The sequence below is a fragment of the Rana temporaria genome, chromosome 12 (assembly GCF_905171775.1).
Source record: "Rana temporaria chromosome 12, aRanTem1.1, whole genome shotgun sequence".
Taxonomy (NCBI): Eukaryota; Metazoa; Chordata; class Amphibia; order Anura; family Ranidae; genus Rana; species Rana temporaria.
The window spans coordinates 14,843,239-14,862,855 of NC_053500.1; the positions used below are offsets into that span (position 1 = coordinate 14,843,239).

The 19,617-nt window shown below is 47.0% G+C and overlaps 1 protein-coding gene across 4 annotated transcripts in view; it reads right to left on the reverse strand.

Annotated features, from left to right (window-relative positions):
• Positions 1-14,468, reverse strand: part of ZNF512B (zinc finger protein 512B) — a 40,205-nt gene extending 25,737 nt beyond the window's left edge. For all 4 annotated transcript variants that reach the window (XM_040331850.1, XM_040331849.1, XM_040331848.1 and 1 more), the window contains exons 1-6: positions 14,273-14,468; positions 14,026-14,154; positions 11,605-11,768; positions 9,730-9,884; positions 7,517-7,588; positions 5,666-5,794 (exon numbers count right to left, since the gene is read on the reverse strand). In XM_040331850.1, coding sequence (XP_040187784.1) covers positions 5,666-5,794; positions 7,517-7,588; positions 9,730-9,884; positions 11,605-11,768; positions 14,026-14,154; positions 14,273-14,467 — 844 coding nt within the window. In that variant the 5' untranslated portion in view covers position 14,468. The remainder of the gene's footprint in view (positions 1-5,665; positions 5,795-7,516; positions 7,589-9,729; positions 9,885-11,604; positions 11,769-14,025; positions 14,155-14,272) is intronic.
• Between the last annotated feature and the right edge of the window lie 5,149 nt (positions 14,469-19,617).

The window sequence follows — 19,617 nt, forward strand, 5'->3', positions numbered from 1 at the left end:
CTTAAAAAAAAAAAATATGAAAATTTCTTGAAGCGGAACTTTACGCCTAAAGGGAAGTTCTGCTGATCCTCCTCTCCTCCCCCCCTCCTGATCCACTTTTGGGGAGCAGGTACCTAGTTGTGTCAGGTACCCACTACCACTTCTATGCCTAGGCGATCCCAACAGAAGTTCTCCCTACCCCTGCAACTTCCTTGGTGGCGGGACCATTCACAGGGTGCAGTGTGGCTCGTGCATGCACAGTGGGGAGCCGCAAGGAGCCACAGCCGGCTTGTCACAATCAACGCGGTGGACCCAAAGACCGGGGGAAGAACCAGCTCAGGGGAGGACAGCGGTGGATCCCATGACATTTTTTTTCCAAAAGCAACTGAAGATCCTTTTTAAGCACTACTCACCCTCTTCAGGCTCTTCCATTGCCCTCTGCTTCCTTCTCTGTGGTCAGTCCTATTCCAATCCCTGTAAGACAGGGCTGTCATGAACCAGGCTGTCATGAATCAGGTTGTCACGGGCACATTCCCTAGGAGTGCGTTATCATAAAGCCTAGACCCACAGTAGAATTCTGCATTAAGGACGGTGGAAGGACCCCGCCAATAAGACTGGCCAGAAGACACCTGCAATTTAAATGTAGGTATGCATGCAGAGAAAATGTTAAGCATTTTCTTTTTTTTAAAGAAAAATTATGGCCAAAACTTTTTTTTTTCTCTTCTGGGTAACAGGAGTGCACTTATTTCTGCTTTCATGTGACCCACATTCAGCTGACAATAACAGAACCGGTCCAGGTTCTAAAAGAATTCCGACCAGTGGCAGCCCATCCATTAAGGGGGGACCGGGTACAGCCCCCCTATCCATGCGTCTGGCCCCCTAATCTACATACAGGGCGGCGCTGGATGAATGGATTTCAATGGGGAAGGGGTTTGAAGCACGTGATTAGAGCAAGGGCCTCTAATAGGCTTCAAAAAAGGGTGGGCTCGGGGAGCAGAGCACTACGCTCCGAGCCCACCCAGCTGTGTGAGAATAGCGTATTCTCACCCTGATCCTTCTCCCAGTCAATTACGAAGCGGGTCGTGAAACAAATCACCAGATTGGCTGAAAGGACAAGACAGGTGATCCTATTGGAACGCCTAGGGGAAGGAGGGAGGAGACGGACGGCGGAAGTCGCCGTGATGCAGAGGGGGAGGAGACGCCCGCCACCCATCACCCATAGGAGCGCTGCCAGCCTGAAACCTGGATGGGGTAATTGCTGGATGACAGTGAGACCCCGGGGAGGGTATGGGGTTGCCTGCAGTGACGCAGTCATGTAGGCGAGTATAGATGTTTATTTTTTTTTCAATCCCTTACTGAATCCTTACTTTGAAGGACATATAAGGTTTTTCATTTGGTACACTGGTAAACCCAACACTACTCTACACCATAAGATTTTGAGTGTAGTGGGTGAGTCTGTGATGTCCCGTACTTACAGTATGAGAGTCATTCAATGTGGAAGACTGAGGGCATCTTGTGTTGAAAGAGAGGTACTGCTGAGTAGAGGTAGACCGATATATCGGCCGATATTTGGCCGTTTTTGTGAAAGAATCGGCCGATTAGCAGGTAAAGTGTCCAGCCCGCATGGCCGCCTGCCCTGCAGTACTGACCCCACTCCCATGTATCCGATTCCTCCATCTGCACGGCCACCACAGAAGGGACATAGATTTCACTGGCATCGCGCCGCCAGCCGTGCCCCGCCCCCTCCCTCGGCTTGCTGTATTAGGGACAGGGAAAAAACAAACAATCATTGGCTTACAACTGCTGCCTGACTAATGTAACTCCCCCCAGCAGGAATGTCTTCCTTCCCTGCTGGCATTACACCAAGTTCTAAACAATGATTGGCTGATCAGCTCATCAGCATGCACCTAGCCTATTAGGTGCATGCAGATAGATTTGGATTATGATACCAGCATGTATGGAGGGTAAGTTGCCCAAATTATGTGCTACTGTGCCCCCCTGCAGAATTTATTAAAACTCCTTTTAAAAGGGAAACCTGGCTGAGGCTGGCATTGAGAAAATGGATGAGGATGACTTTGGGTGGAAATGAGTTACATTGTGGAGATCCTTCTCACAATGTAACTCTCATCCCCACACAGAGTCATCCTCATCCATCTTCACAATGCAACACAATCCACCCCACTCCAACGCATCCCCTGCACCATCCATCCCTTTCCACAACACATCCCCACCCACGTCCAGCACCATCCATCCCTCTCCACAACGCATTCCCATCCACCCCTCTCCACAATGCATCACCACAACGCATCCCCACCCACGCCCAGCACCATCCATCCCACTCCACAATGCATCCCCACCCCTCTCCACAATGCATCCCCACCCATGCCCAGCACCACCCACCCCTCTCCACAATGCATCCCCACCCACGCCCAGCACCACCCACCCCTCTCCACAATGCATCCCCACCCATGCCCAGCACCACCCACCCCTCTCCACAACGCATCCCCACCCACGCCCAGCACCATTCATCCCTCTCCACAACACATCCCCACCCACGCCCAGCACCATCCATCCCACTCCACAATGCATCCCCACCCCTCTCCACAATGCATCCCCACCCATGCCCAGCACCACCCACCCCTCTCCACAATGCATCCCCACCCACGCCCAGCACCACCCACCCCTCTCCACAATGCATCCCCACCCATGCCCAGCACCACCCACCCCTCTCCACAACGCATCCCCACCCACGCCCAGCACCATTCATCCCTCTCCACAACACATCCCCACCCACGCCCAGCACCATCCATCCCACTCCACAATGCATCCCCACCCCTCTCCACAATGCATCCCCACCCATGCCCAGCACCACCCACCCCTCTCCACAATGCATCCCCACCCACGCCCAGCACCACCCACCCCTCTCCACAATGCATCCCCACCCACGCCCAGCACCACCCACCCCTCTCCACAATGCATCCCCACCCATGCCCAGCACCACCCACCCCTCTCCACAACGCATCCCCACCCACGCCCAGCACCATTCATCCCTCTAAACAACACATCCCCACCCACACCCAGCACCATCCATCCCTCTCCACAAAGCATTCCCACCCACCCCTCTCCACAACGCATCACCGCAACGCATCCCCACCCACGCCCAGCACCATCCATCCCACTCCACAATGCATCCCCACCCACCCCTCTCCACAATGCATCCCCACCCATGCCCAGCACCGCCCACCCCTCTCCACAACACATGGCTGTGGAGGAGGCGGGTACAGAGAGGTGGCTGTGGAGGAGGCGGGTACAGAGCGGTGGCTGTAGAGGAGTGGGGTACAGAGAGGTGGCTGTAGAGGAGGGGGTACAGAGAGGTAGCTTTACAACCACCTCTCTGTACCCCCCTCCTCCACAACCACCTCTCTGTACCCCCCTCCTCCACAACCACCTCTCTGTACCCCCCTCCTCCACAACCACCTCTCTGTACCCCCTCCTTAAAATGACTAAGATTGTATTTTTTTCTTTTTTAATAATTATGAGGTGGCACTGATGGGCTGCACTGGTGGGCACTAATGAGGTGGCACTGATGGACACTGATAGGCTACACTGGTGAGCTGCATTGGTGGGCACTGATGGACACTGATAGGCTGCACTCCACCTCTCCACCCTAAACAATAACCTCCTCCCCAACCTAGATTTTCTGAGATAATAAAAAAAAAAGAAAATCGGCCTAAAATATCGGCCGCAAATATCGGCCTAAAATATCGGCCATCGGCCGCCCCAATTTTGAAATATCGGCATCGGTATTGGCCAGAGAAAAACCCATATCGGTCGACCTCTACCAGTGCTGAGGACAAAGAGCTGTGCCCATGAAATGGAATCTTCCAAATCGAGAGATACCTCCTACGATGTGCTCCCTGTTCACGTCACTCCAGCGGATCAGAAAATCAGCTGGAGTGTGGCTACATCCTGCGCACTATTCGATAGGGGGCACTTGTCGACAGAACACCGGAGGCGGTGGCAAGCAGGCAGTTAGAGGGATTTTATTACAGAAGAGACCGTGCATGTCTCTTCTGCCTGCTTGCAGTTTTTTTTTTACAGGGGGACTTTGGTTCCACTTTAAAGGTAAAGGTATGATACAAGTTTATAATATTCTGTTTGAACCCAAATAAAGGGGCCAGAGCTATAATTTTCTGCACTTCAGTTGCTTGGTTTTCTTTATTATCATGAATAATTAGATTGTTACTGTGTGGGTGGTGTAGGGGTGGTTGCTTGTGGGGTTGTACAGTCCCGTGTGGGGGGGAATAGCAGCAGCTTTGATGTTTTAAACGTCTTCTGGAGAGCTAATAAAAAATAAAAATGTGGGCTTTAAAAAGACATTTGTGTTCGTTCCTCACGCGGGGCACCAAAAAAAAAAGAAAAAAAGAAAGACACTGGTATCCACTTCAACATACCATCATAATTCCTGAGGGTGTATGTGCCAATTCTGCTTTACAGGGTACATTAATGTAAAAAATATCTATAAATATGTTAATTAAGGCCGTTTCACTACTTCAAGCGTTCTGTGGATGACTCATAAAGGAAATTAAAAGGAGATGTATTATTCATGAGTGGAGATGCTTAAAGTAAGTCTACAAGATGCTTTAAACACGGCTTTGACACATTGAGGCTTATATAAAACACTGAGGCCCAGATTCTCGTAGATCGTGCGTACCTCTGCGGCGGCGTAACGTATGTCATTTACGTTACGCCGCCGCAAGTTTTTCAGGCAAGTGCTTTATTCACAAAGCACTTGCCTGTAAAGTTGCGGCGGCGTAGCGTAAAACACCCGGCGGAATTCAAATTCGGCGGGTAGGGAGCCTGTTTCATTTAAATGAAGCGCGTCCCCGCGCCGAACGAACTGCACATGCGCCGTCCCTAAAATATCCCAGCGTGCATTGCTCTAAATGACGTCGCAAGGACGTCATTGGTTTTGACGTGGACGTAAATTACGTCCAGCACCATTTACGGACGACTTACGCAAACAACGTAATTTTATAAATTTTCGACGCGGGAACGACGGCCATACTTAACATTGGCTGCGCCTCATATAGCAGGGGCAACTTTACGCCGGGAAAAGCCTAACGTAAACGTTGTAACTTTACTGCGTCGGCCGCGCGTACGTTTGGGAATTCGCGTATCTAGCTAATTTGCATACTCGACGCGGAAATCGACGGAAGCGCCACCTAGCGGGGAAAGAAAAAATTGCAGTTACGATCCCACGGTGTAAGAGACTTACGCCTGTCGGATCGAATGGATATCTATGCGTAACTGATTCTAAGAATCAGTCCCATAGATACGACGGCCCAGATTAGGACTTACGATGGCGTACATGGCGCTGTGCCGTCGTAAGTCCTTTGAGAATCTGGGCCTGAAACTCTTAAAAACAAAACATTTTTTGCTAATAAAGTTTATGTAAATCAGTGACCCCTGTCAGGTTTTCATTGCCGTCTCTGTGCCCCACTGGGGTGATTCCCCCTCTCTATTTGTCTCGTGGACAGGTTTTAGCTTTGTACATTGCAGTGCTGCACAGAGGAACGTCTTCTCCTCTCCCTCAAAGCAAGTTTACGGATCAGGTCTGACCTGTATCAGGGATTTCCTTTCTCATATATAAGAGCTGTCATGGTATAGGCTAAAAGTTTCCTACCTGAAGAGGCAGCCATGATGTGCCCCAGTCTTATACTGGGAGTCTCCTGTCTCTTCTTTGTCTCCCCTGTTTTCCCCCGTACAAGCTTGCTCTGTCTCACCCTGGATTTGTCTTCTGCTTTTCCTATGCCTGTGAATGGGACATAAGAAACTCAGCAAAAAAAGTGAGTACACCCCTCACATTTTTGTAAATATTAAAGATTGTTGGTCAACTGAGCATCAAATTTTTGTCTTAAGGGTGTGTGCCAGGATCTTTTCTTGCATAATAACGGTGCACAATTTTCGTACAAAAAACACGAATGTAGTGCTGTACTACGAAGAATTTCAGCTCTTGAGCGCCACCCTTTGGGCCCCTTTTGCTAATTTCGTGCTTGGTGAGCATTGATTTCAAGCATGCGTCTTTGTACTTTTCGATTTTTGTGCGACAGATTTGTGTACTGTCCATACAAAAATCTGACGTCAAAACGTCTGCTGAAAATTTACTAGCCTGCCATCCAACATTTGGTGGCGGAAAGTTGGACAACAATTGTCATAAGGAGTGTACTAATGGTAAGAATTTAGGACCAGTGGCGTCACTAGGGTTGGTGTCACCCGGTGCGGTAAAACGCGGTGTCACCCCCCTCTCGGCAGGACAGGCAGTAGGGCACTGAGCAGGCTAGCGCATCAAGCACTTCTCACCCAACCCCCACCCCCAGACTGCCGCAGTGCTAATTGATAGTGTCACCCAGGACATTCTTCTCAGAGAAAAGGTGCAGGAGCTCAACCACACTCCACACCTTTCCCCAAGTCGGGGGGCGGGGGGTTCAGCGTGCCATGGCAACTGGGTGTGGGGGGTCATTAAATACCATGAGGGTGCTACATACAGAGTTGAGGTGGGTGCAGGGTGCAGATTTGAGTTGGGTGCAGACTTCAGGTGGGTGCAGAGTTGAGGTGGGTGCAAAGTTCAGAGTTGAGGTGGGTGCAGCCTTCGAGTGGGTGTAGAATGCAGGAGGGTGCAGAGTTCAGGTCGGTGCAGAGTTTAGGTAGGTGCAGAGTGCAGGTAGGTACAGGGTGCAGAGTGCAGGTGGGTGTATAGTGCAGGTGGGTGTATAGTGCAGGTGGGTGTATAGTGCAGGTGGGTGTATAGTGCAGGTGGGTGCAGAGTGCAGAGTGCAGGTGGGTGCAGTTAGGTACAAGGTGCAGTTAGGTACAGGTAGGTACAGGGTGCAGGTAGGTACCACCTTGCAAGCTTAATGTCACCCTTCCCTCCCACCTGTACTGTACTCACACCTGTTCCGAATCTGGGTGCCGGTTGGCAGCTGGAGTCTGGAGAGGAGAGGAGGGCAGCGTCACAGCGTGCAGCCGCGCCACCTGGGGGGAGATGGTAGTGTGTAGATAGTGACATCATCACGTCTGCAGTGTGAGACGTGACAGGCTGAGGCTCACTAGCTGGCTCAGTAGGGAGGAGGAAGAAGCGGCCGTGGTGCTGGAGGTGTTGTTCCAGCGGGGTGACCGGGGTCAGCTGTAAAAAAAAAAAATACCAGGGCTTTCCTCACCCTCGGGAGACTCGTGAGGGTGTCACCCCTCTAGCGGGTGTCAACCGGGTGCGGACCACACCCCTCGCGCCCCCCTAGCAACATCTCTGTTTAGGACAACAGTCTGTCAACAGACAATTCCCTGCCAACAATCGTATCATGTGTACAAAGCCTTAGAGAAATTCCCAAAAACTTGGCCTGTTGGGGGTACTTGAGGACCGAGGTTGAGAACCACTGCTGTAAGAAAAGTAATATAATAACTGGATCTGTTAACCATGTCCACAATAAGAAAGAGGCTAGTAAGGCAAGTCAGGGAGTGTATGAAGAATGGCACTTACCTTTTAAGCCAAACGTGGTGGTGATGGAAGGTTGCTCCCCTGTGAACTTTTTGGGCGTTTTCTGTTTCCTTCCTGACTCCAACCAGAGCACAAAGAAAACCGCTGCATTACAATCATTTAAAAGAAATAGGTGGGGCAGAATAGAATAGTAAAAAAATATAGAAACTGGAATTCAGAGTAGCTTCAGGAATTTCTACACATACAACGTATCAAAGAACCCAAATCGCCCCTCCGTAACCGGTACTCCCAATATATGCACATGGAGGGTCTGGGTCAAGTGGGAGTATTGTATTCCCCATCTGGGCTCCCTCTTCTCACTTTTACTATCCTGCACTTACCCCCTCCTTCTTCCATACTTTATTACAGACCTTCCACCACCCTTCCTGCTTATATGCCTTTCTATGGCCTGTTTCACACGGGCTTCAGCTTGTATAAGAGCAGTGTGAACAGCAAGCTGTTATGAAACTTTCAGCAAGCTTTTGCAAGGCTTCTGGGAAGCTTCAAGCATCTTTCTCTAAGCCTTTAAAGCGCGCTTCAGCTCCTGTTTGGAAATGTTACACACAGATCTTATTGGGAGTGCCGATTGTTACTTTAAGCAAGCTGCTAGCAGGCTTTAGCAGGCTTTCAACAAGCGTCAAGTAGGGCTGAAGCTTGCTAGCAGCTTATTTAAAGTGACGATCAAGACACTCCCATGAAGAAGGTCTGTATTCGGCATTGACGAACTGGAGCTTTGTCAAAGCTTTAAGCCTGTTAAACATATAAGAGCAGTGTGAACAGCAAGCTTTGACAAAGCATTTGCGGAGCTTTCAGTACGCTTTATTAAACGCTATTAAAGAAACACTCCAGTTTATGAATGCTGAACACAGAAACTAATGGCAGTTCTGATTGCCAATTTAAACAAGCTGCTAACAGGCTTCAGCAGGCTTTCAATAAGCTTCAAGAAGTAGTGAAGCAGTTCCCACCCAGGCCAATTCTGACATTTCTCTACTACACGTAAAAATCTGTATTTTTTTTTTTTTGCAAGAAAATAACTCAGAACCCCCAAACATTCACTGGATTGACTAGGCATGACATTCTTAGATCAGCTGTTTTCTTATGTGCTGCCACTGACACCAATAATTGGCAACTATATTGTATCTTCTATATCGGTTATACCACAACTAAACCCCTTGACCATGTCTGCATGCTTTATGTATTGAACCGTAGCAACATCACGTTTTGTGTTGAAGTAGATACAGTACACTGTAACTAATAAAGTGGCCACTAAGGCCCGGATTCACGTTGAGCGGCGTATATTTGTGCGGGCGTAGCGCATCTCATATGCTTTACGCCGGCGTAACATTGAGAGGCAAGAACAGTATTCACAAAGCACTCGCTCCCAACGTTGCGCCGGCGTAACGTAAATTGTCCGGCGTAAGCCCGCCTAATTCAAAGTAGGAAGGAAGTGGGCGTGATCCAAAATGAAGCTTGACCCCATGCAAATGAAGGGCCGAACGAACGGCGCATGCGCGCGCATGCTCAGAATCACGTCGAATTTACTCCCTAAGATACGATGGCTCAATGCCTACGACGTTAACGTAACCTACGCCCAGCCCCATTCACGTACGACTTACGTAAACAACGTAAAATACGACGGCTGTTCCATCGTCCATACCTTTGCATGGGATGCGCCTCCTATAGGTGGAATAACTTTACGCCGGACGTACGCCTTACGTAAACGGCATATACTACTGCGACGGGCGGAAGTACGTGAATCGGCGTCTCTCGGTCATTTGCATATACGACGCGTAAATCAATGGAAGTGCCCCTTGCGTCCAGCGTAAATATGCGCCCAGGCTCCGACGGCGTAGGAGACACGTCGGTCGGATGAAGCCACATTTCAGGCGTTTCTAGCATTAGGAATCAGGCGCATAGATACGATGGCGTATCTGTGCACTTACGCGGCGTATATAAAGATACGTCGGCGTAAGTGCTTTAAGAATCCGGGCCTAAATGTATATTATTTAAAGAACACAACAGCACAAAATATAATAAAGGAACAAGGGTCACCATAGCCTTTAAAGTCTGTTACAGAATAAGAGACCGGTATGGTACATAATAGAACTCAAAACAGAAAAGCATTGTATAAGACCGGACATAATAGCGTTCTATGGATCAGCAAATGAAAGGAGGAGTCTCACGCCTACTGCTGATATTAAGCCCCACCCCCTTACTGTGCTTCATCCTCTCTGGATCCTCATCGGACAGACAGGCGTCTCCCTGTTTCACCCTGCCCTTGGTGTGCGCCATGTGTCCGTTCTCCTCTGGGGGAGCCATTGTTGTTGTCTGGTTAGACCCCCTGTTGGTTTGGGGTCCTCTTTTTACCACCCTAGGAGCAGAAACACCGGTTAAACAACAGGCTGATGTCACAAGTCTATGAAAAATGCTAATTGTCATCCAGGATATTGTTTTCGGCATTTAAACTAATTCAAGAAATTGGCCATTTTTACACTGGCGTTCATCCATTCCGTCACGTTTTTCTTTTTTTTTTTTTGCTACAAAATCAGATGAAAAAATTGACCTGGATTTTTACATCCGTTTTCTAAGAAATTTCGAATTTTTGGAACGGTTAGAATTCGGATTGGTCGAAAATGTATCAACCAATACACATTCTATTTGAAGAACAGCCGATTGCTAAGGAGTGGGCTAGCAGCTGCTCGAATAAGGGTCTGGTATGGATTTTTGGGGGGACCCCCACACTGTTTTTTTTTTTCAAAATGTTTCTATTGTGGCCAATGTTGTGTTTTTTTTTTAATTATTATTATAATAGATAATAATAATAATAGAAACATTAAAAAAACAAAAAACAGTGTGGGGGTCCCCCCCAAAATTCATACCAGACCCTTATTCAAGCATGCCCTGAACATGGGGGAGGGGGGGGTTGCTTTGGGACAGGGGGGCTCTGTTGATGGGGACAAGGGACTCTTCCCCTCAACCCTGTGATGACCCCACCACCTTGTGATGTCATCGACCCATAGCATGCCCCTGCTTGATGACGTCACAAGGAGGTTGGAGTCTGGAACACTGATCATTTGATTCTGAAGGCGGGAAGTCTCCCTGCCACCAAAATACAATACCACAGCAGGAAGCTGAGCTAATAAGTTGTTTTTTGTTCAACCAACTGATTGAACAAAAAAAATTAATGTATGGCCAGCCTAAGACAGTCTAGAAATTATTAGAATCAGCCATGACACCTTCTCCTTAGAAATATCTAAGGTAAGAAAAGTGTTCACACTGTTTCAAATTGGATGCGAGATCTCCACATCCAATACGCAATAGTAAGAGAATGTGAATGGCTCTCTATGGAGCTGGTTCACATATCTCCGATGCAGCTCCGGTGTGAATTTGCACAGGAGCCCTGTGTGTCTTTTGGTCTGTTTTAGGTCCGAATTCAGCATAAAATTTGGGCTAAAATCGGACCTGAAACGGTGAACCAGGACGCACCGGACCCCTGCTGTGAGCCGTATCGGCATCCAGTGTGAACCGAGACACTGAATGGGAACACATTAACATATGGGGGCCGTTTCTATACATTTGACTGGAAAAGTGAAAATACCTTTTAACCCCCTCTAGCCAGCGTTTGGTTTTCCCACTGATCGTGTGATTGGGAGCCCACCCTACTGGTTCTGGAAAACCTCCCTAACCGGGAGGCTCCAATGCTTTCCCATAATTTACACACAAAAAGAAAGGTTATGTCTGCAGTGGGGCTTAAACAAAGCAGTTGCCCTCAAAGTTGCTCTTTGGCTTGAAGCCACCATATTTTGGTTGGAAATAACCCACATCCACCCAGTGTGCTCCCTCCCTCATTCACAGCCTCTAAACCAGGGGTCTCTAACTGGTGGCCCTCCAGCTGTTTGCGAAACTACAAGTCCCATGAGGCATTGCAAGGCTGACAGTTACAAACATGACTGCCACAGGCAGAGGCATGATGGGACTTGTAGTTTCGCAACAGCTGGAGGAACGCCAGTTTGAGACCCCTGCTCTAAATGCTATAGATGTGTCATCCAAGGTCCATAAAGAACTCTGCGCTGTCGGGGTACCCATTGCACCTCTCTTTTGCCCTGCTAGGAAGGCCCGTTGGACTCGCCCTGCTCTCCCGGCTATCCTCCTTATCTGCGTGGTTCCAGGTGAGGTGTTTCTGCAGCTGAGGTCTTGAGGCGAAAACGGCTTCACAGTGAGGGCAGGAGACCACCATCCGGGACAGGAGTGCGGCCTAGACAGAGAGGTACAGCATGTTAGAGAGCACCAAAACCCCAGAATATGATACCTACAGAAGAATTCCAGTCTAACAAAACAAATGATTATCCAGTAAAAGCAAAAAATATAACCTAGTTCAACTAGTCTGTCTCCTTTTCCATATCAAAGTATCATGACATATCAAAGTCAGGCAACTGCCACACAGAAACTAAAGTGAAAATTCACACAAAGTGACATGGGGGTTACAAGCAAATCGTCAATGTACCTCTGGGTTACATAACAAAATGGACCCTCACAGTAAGGCTTCCTCAGCACTGAAAGGGTTAACATAAAAAGCCGCCAGTACTCTACACTTCTTATTGGGTTGTGGGTGAGCCCTTGGTGTCCTCAACTACAATGCAGGACTGCTGGTCCTGCACTGTACATGATAACATTACAGTGCAACTGACGGAGCAGTAAAGAGAACAGGCTTTGGGGGACCAGTTGTGCAGCTGTTGGGGAGCTCAGCTGTAATCATTTTAATAAAATTCAATACATTTCAATAAAATAATTTACCTGTTATGTTACCATTTTATAGACCATTACTGAAATCTTTTTTTCCATATTTTACGGTGGTGCCACTACTTCCTAGTGGATCCATACAGATACAGATCATTCTCTAAAATATTGCTGGTCATTATTTATTATGGCAGACTGAGAGAGACTAAGCAGTACCATGGATAAAGTGGCCTGAAAAAGTGTCTGGAACAATATGGTGGACAGGGAGAGGTCGGAACAATATGGAACGCAGATAGTGACATGAACATTACCATTAACAAAGTGGCATGACTAAGGGGCTTCAACAATATGGAAGGCAGATGATGACCTGGAGAGCACCATGGACAAAGTGGTCTAAAAAGGGGGCTCAAATAATATGGAAGGAGGATAAGGGCATGAACAGTACTATGGACAAACTGCTTTGAATAATGGCTTTCAACAACTTGATGATGACCTGAAAAGCACTATATAGACAAATGGCTTCAAAAGGTTTTGAAACAATATGGAAGGCAGATAATGACCTGAAGAGCACCATGGTCAAAGTGGCCTGAGTAAGGGGCTTTAACAATATGGAAGGTAGATAATGACCTGAAGAGCACCATGGACAAAGTGGCTTGAGTACGGGTCTTCGAAAATATGGAAGGTAGATAATGACCTGAGGAGCACCATGGACAAAGTGGCTTGAGTACTGGTCTTCAACAATATGAAAGGTAGATAATGACCTAAAGAGCACCATTGACAAGGTGGCCTGAGTAAGGGGCTTCAACAATATGGAAGGCAGATAATGACCTGAGGAGCACCATGGACACAGTGGCTTGAGTAAGGGGCTTCAACTATATGGAAGGCAGATAATGACCTGAAAAGCACCATGGATAAAGTGGCCTGAGTAAGGGGCTTCAACAATATGGAAAGCAGATAATGACCCGAGGAGCACCATGGACAAAGTGGCCTGAGTAAGGGGCTTCAACAATATGGAAGGCAGATAATGACCTAAAGAGCACCATGGAAAAAGTGGCCTGAGTAAGGGGCTTCAACAATATGGAAGGCAGATAATGACCTGAAAAGCACCATGGATAAAGTGGCCTGAGTACGGGTCTTCAACAATATGGAAGGTAGATAATGACCTGAGGAGCACCATGGACAAAGTGGCTTGAGTACAGGTCTTCAACAATATGAAAGGTAGATAATGACCTAAAGAGCACCATGGACAAAGTGGCCCGAGTACGGGTCTTCAACAACATCAAAGGCTGATAATGACCTGAAGAGCATCATGGACAAAGTGGCTTGAGTAAGGGGCTTCAACAACATGGAAGGTAGATAATGACCTGAAGAGCATCATGGACAAAGAGACCCGAGTAAAGCTTGGTACACACGGGCCGAATATCATCTGGTATCGGTATCCGATCAGCGCTTGTAGCCAATGGCTGCGAGAGCGGACCGGTGTGTTCTGGTGTGGTGGCAGTCGCTCTGTCAGAACACAATAGCTCAGCCGGAAGATCGTTGCACTAACATCATATAGTCAGTACAGCAAGCTCCTGTACACAAAGTGGCCTGAACAAGTGGCTGGAAAAATATGGTGGACAGAGGGAGGCTGAAACAATATGGAAAACAGATAATGACCTGAAAATTACCAAAGGACAAAAGTAGCCTGAGTAGGTGGCTGGAATAATATGGTGTACAGATAACGGCCTGGTCAACATTAGAAGGTTCTCCCTGAAGGTTAGTAATGTACGTACCCCCTGGCATCTCTGGTAATGTTGTTTTAGCCCATATACGCTTGGAAACTCTAGCCAACAACCGGAGCTTGGACATTTTACTCGGGGCAACGTCTTAAACATCTCCTTCCATTCACTGATCAGAGAGGCCTGATGACATGAATACATGAAGTGTCAATCAATGGCCAAAGGAGCCACATAAAGCTCAAGCAGCAGTTGGCCAGCAAAGCAACCAATCACATTACTCACTGGCTCATGCCCTACTTACCGGTATTCCCTGTAGCTCTTGGATTCCGGGTCTGGCATATTTCCTCTGGACTGTTCTCTTGCCGTAATAGATTCCTATGAGGATAGAAGCAAACATACATTGATGAAAAGGCCTGAACAGGTCATCTGGCATTTCGGCTGCTTTACCTGACAGCGTATGTGGATCTGCAAAGGCCTCCAGGCCTCTAAGCATCATAGGGGGTTCACTGTAACCAATTTTTCTTTTTTGGTTGGCATTTAGTTTGCAAAATTCTTTGCCATTTTTTTAAAGCGTAATTCCAGGAATTCAGCCACTTTGTAAAAAGTGGTGGCACGCTGTGAGTTAAGTCCAAGGAGGTGCATGACATCTCCTGGGCTTATCTCTATTATCTGAGAGGTTTATAAATCTGCTGGGAACTACACTGGAGACACTGGCCCAGATTCAGTAAGCAATTGCGCCTGCGTAACCATAGTTACGCAGCGCAATTGCTGACTTGCGCCGGCGTAACGAGTTCTCCCGATTCAGAGAACTCGTTACGCCGACTGCAGCCTAAAATCTGCGTTGCATAAGGCTCTTATGCCACGCAGATTTTAGGCTGCATTCTTGCGATGACCGCTAGGGGGCGTTCCCATTGTGGTCAGCGTATAGTATGCAAATTGCATACTAACACCGATTCACAATGTTGCGCGCCCCCTGCGTACGCAAGTTACGTTGTTTCCGTACGGCATGTTTAGCGCAAGGCTGCCCCTTCTAATAGCAGGGGCAGCCAATGCTAAACTATACCCGGCGTTCCCACGTTGCGACGTTCAAATTTTACGTCGTTTGCGTAAGTGAATCGTGAATGGTGCTGGACGCCATTCACGTTCACTTTGAAGCAAATGACGTCCTTGCGACGTCATTTGCCGCAATGCACGTCGGGAAAGTTTCCCGACGGAGCATGCGCTCTACGCTCGGCGCGCCTAATTTAAATGATTCCCGCCCCCGGCGGGATCATTTACATTGCGCGCGCTTACGCCGGGCAATTTTGCCGGCGCGTCCTCGCAATTTACGGAGCTACTGCTCCGTGAATCGAGGGCAGCGCAAAATATTTGCGGGGGCGCAGGGCGTTGCGTTGCCCTGCGCCTCCGCAAATAGAGCGCAATTCTTTCTGAATCCGGGCCACTGTAAGGCTGCATTCACACCTTGGCGTATTTACGCCCGACGCCCAACACTCGTCCTGCTGGAGGGGCGATTTTACATTGTTGTCTATGAGATGGTTCACATCTCACGCCAAACGCCGTACGCCTGCCGTCTGAAAACAAGTCCCGGACCCTTTTTTTCAGGCGGCTTTCTGCGTTCGGCATAGACAACAATGTGTTGTAAAAAAAAAAAAAAAAAAAAAAAAGGTTTAAACGACCCGTTTTTGTCGCGGCAAATCGCGGTACAATACGCCGCAATTTGTTGCGGCAAAATACGCCGCGTTATAGTGTGAATGCAGCCTCAGAGAGGAGAAAGGCACACAGAGCAGCTATGCCCATCCCTCCCCCTCTCAGGGTTGCCAACCTCCTGCAGCATTTTTTACTGACAAAACATGGAAAATTTACTGGCGGAGAATTTTTTTTACTGGCAACCTGAGAAATTACAGAACTCCTATTGAAAACTAACACAGTGAATATTTGAACAGTATTAACATGATATGGAAACACTGACAACACCTATAACAAAGTATATTGCCTAATTTACACTTAAAAAGTTAACACAGCATGAAATTATCAGCCCCTGATATTTATTGGCAGTTGTAAAAAAAAAACAACCCAGATTTTTACAAACTGTCAGTAAATGTACTGGCGGTTGGCAACCCTGCCCCCTCTGCTGCCCATTTAAAGAGGCCTTTGTATTTTGTGAATGTGTTCACGTAATACAAAGGCTTCTGTGAATAGACAGGAGGAGGAAGGGGGGCGGGCATATCGGCTGCAGTGACTCTTCTGTTCAAGATGCATAGCACAGAAGTATCAGCGTCGCAATACCGGAATGATAGCGGCCTCCTGAGAGTACTATAATACTGTAAGATATAAATAACAGAGCTAAGGCCCAGGAGGTGTCATGCACCTCGCTGGACTCAACTCCTAGTGTGCCTTCATTTTTTACAATTCCTGAAATTCAGGCTTTAAAAATAAAATAGTTATGTTGCATCCTTTGCAGAGCTGAGTTTAGAGCTGCAAATCTCCTACAACATATAGTCCAGGGTTTGACAAATTTGCTTGGAATCTAGGAGCCAGCTAAAAACAGTTAGGAGCCAGAAAGCGCACCCCGTCCCGACGAGCTTGCGCGCAGAAGCAAGCGCATACGTGAGCAGCGCCCTCATATGTAAACGGTGTTCAAACCACACATGTGAGGTATCGCCGCGATTGGTAGAGCAAGAGCAATAATTCTAGCCCTAGACCTCCTCTGTAACTCAAAACATGCAACCTGTAGATTTTTTTAAATGTCGCCTATGAAGATTTTAAAGGGTAAAAGTTTGTCGGCATTCCACGAGCGGACGCAATTTTGAAGCGTGACATGTTGGGTATGAATTTACTCGGCGTAACATTATCTTTCATAATATTAAAAAAATGGGGATAACTTTACTGTTGTCTTATTTTTTAATTTAAAAAAGTGTAATTTTTTCCCCAAAAAAGTGCGCTTGCAAGACCGCTGCGCAAATACGGCATGACAGAAAGTATTGCAACGATCGCCATTTTATTCTCTAGGGTGTTAGGATAAAAAATATATATAATGTTTGGGGGTTCTAATTAGAGGGAAGAAGATGGCAGTGAAAATAGTGAAAAATGACATTAGAATTGCTGTTTAACTTGTAATGCTTAACTTGTAATACCAACGGCCACCACCAGATGGCGCCAGCTCACATCTGGTGGTAATAACTTGTAATACCAACGGCTCACCACCAGATGGCGCCAGCTCACACAAGGAAGAGCTGGAGACTTCACACACCTTCCAAGCCAAGTCGCCAGGACACTATTTCTAGTCACCATGGCGACTGGGATTTGTCGAGCCCTGCTATAGTCTATATGCACTCCAGCAATGGCTCATGGGTTGGTTTCCTGATGGCGGCAACGATGGACCATTCCCGTCATTGGAACGCCAGGTAACAGAATGACAATGCAGGAGAACATCCTAGGAATGTATTTTAACACGTTAAGCTCATTTGAAATGTTAGTAATTGAGCTTACATACTGTATAATTTTAAACACCAAGAATAATTGGAAGGTGGCAAATGTGAACGTATGCTTTAATCTGTTCTCAGCTGCAGCTGGCACCTTCCCGGGGGCTCTCTCAAAGTCTCCAGTGTATGAAAAGATACCTTTCGGCTCTGAGCTCCCACCTACCTCGTAATTATCACTTCTCACAGACAGAAATGGTGCGATTTGCCACATAGCGCTTGTCAGGAAAGCAACGGCGGCAGAACCACCATCCCAACCTGCTAAAAATAAAAACGAATGCCAGTTCCTGTCTCTTTTGGAAGAAAATGCCTCTTAGTCCCTCCCAACGCGTAGAATTAAAGTATCAGTTCACTCAAATCCAGATTTTCACAGTAGAGATCAGTGGATTAAACCTCCTCTAGCTAACTTCTGACAGTATGTCCCCCCCCCCACCCCGTGCATGAGTGTGATAGTCCGGGACTGGTTGCTCATACACATTCGCTTCTCTGCACGGATCAGGGACACACCATCCATGCCTCGCTGCCCTCTCAGGACTAGGGAGACCATGGTAACACGGCTACAAAAAACACCAATAAGAGAGGCTGTGCATCATCACATAAACTATTAATAATTAACAAATTAATCTACTCACAGGCGGTGTGATATGCAAAGTGTATCAAAGGAAGGATCAGCTTCAAGGTTGCTCAATCAGCTCAGCGTACTCCAGAACTTGCAAGGACACCACCTGGATCCTGACTGGTTTACGAGTTTCTAGGTGTAGTGCCCTCTTCCTCAGAGCCAGAGTTTGGCTCTGAGGAAGAAGACAACACCCTCGAAACACTTGCATGTTTCGAAGGGTAGTGCCCTCTTCCTCAGAGCCAGAGTTTGGCTTTGAGGAAGAGGATACCACCCTCAAAACACTTGCATGTTTCGAAGGGTAGTGCCCTCTTCCTCAGAGCCAGAGTTTGGCTATGAGGAAGAAGACACCACCCTCGAAACACTTGCATGTTTCGAAGGGTAGTGCCCTCTTCCTGAGAGGCAGAGTTTGGCTCTGAGGAAGAAGACACCACCCTCGAAACACTTGCATGTTTCGAAGGGAAGTGCCCTCTTCCTCAGAGCCAGAGTTTGGCTATGAGGAAGAGGATACTACCCTCGAAAAACTTGCATGTTTCAAAGGGTAGTGCCCTCTTCCTCAGAGCCAGAGTTGGCTCTGAGGAAGAAGACACCACCCTCAAAACACTTGCATGTTTCGAAGGGTAGTGCCCTCTTCCTCAGAGCCAGAGTTTGGCTATGAGGAAGAGGATACTACCCTCGAAACACTTGCATGTTTCAAAGGGTAGTGCCCTCTTCCTCAGAGCCAGAGTTTGGCTCTGAGGAAGAAGACACCACCCCTCGAAACACTTGCATGTTTCGAAGGGTAGTGCCCTCTTCCTCAATGCCAGAGTTTGGCTCTGAGAAAGAAGACACCACCCTCGAAACACTTGCATGTTTCAAAGGGTAGTGCCCTCTTCCTCAGTGCCGAGAGTTTGGCTCTGAGGAAGAAGACACCACCCTCGAAACACTTGCATGTTTTGAAGGGAAGTGCCCTCTTCCTCAGAGCCAGAGTTTGGCTCTATAAAAATAAATTACAAACAAGGGGGGTTGCCATCCGGGACCTCTGGGCCCTTTAATAAAAATAAAAAAAAGAAACCTCTGGGCCCTTTAATAAAAAATAAATAAAAATATATATATTTAAAAAAAAAAAATATATATATATATATATATATATATATATATATATATATATATATATATATATATATATATATATATATATATATATATATATATATATAAAAACAAAAATAAAAAAATAAACAATTATATAAAAAATAAAAAAAAAACAGGGGGTTTGCCACACGAGGCCCCTTTTTTTAATATAAAAAAGGGGAGTTGTCATCCGGGCCCCTGGGGACCTCCGGACCTCTTAAAAAAAAAAAGAAAATGGCCCTTTAATAAAAAATAAAATAAAAATATATTAAATTTTTTTTTTTTTTTTTATAAAACAAAAGAAAAAAAAAGAGGGGGTTGCCATCAGGCGACCTCCGGACCCCTAAAAAAAAAAAAACGAAAAAAAAAAAATTGGCCCTTTAATAAAAAATAAAATAAAAATATATAATTTTTTTTTTTAAAAAAAAAAAATAAATT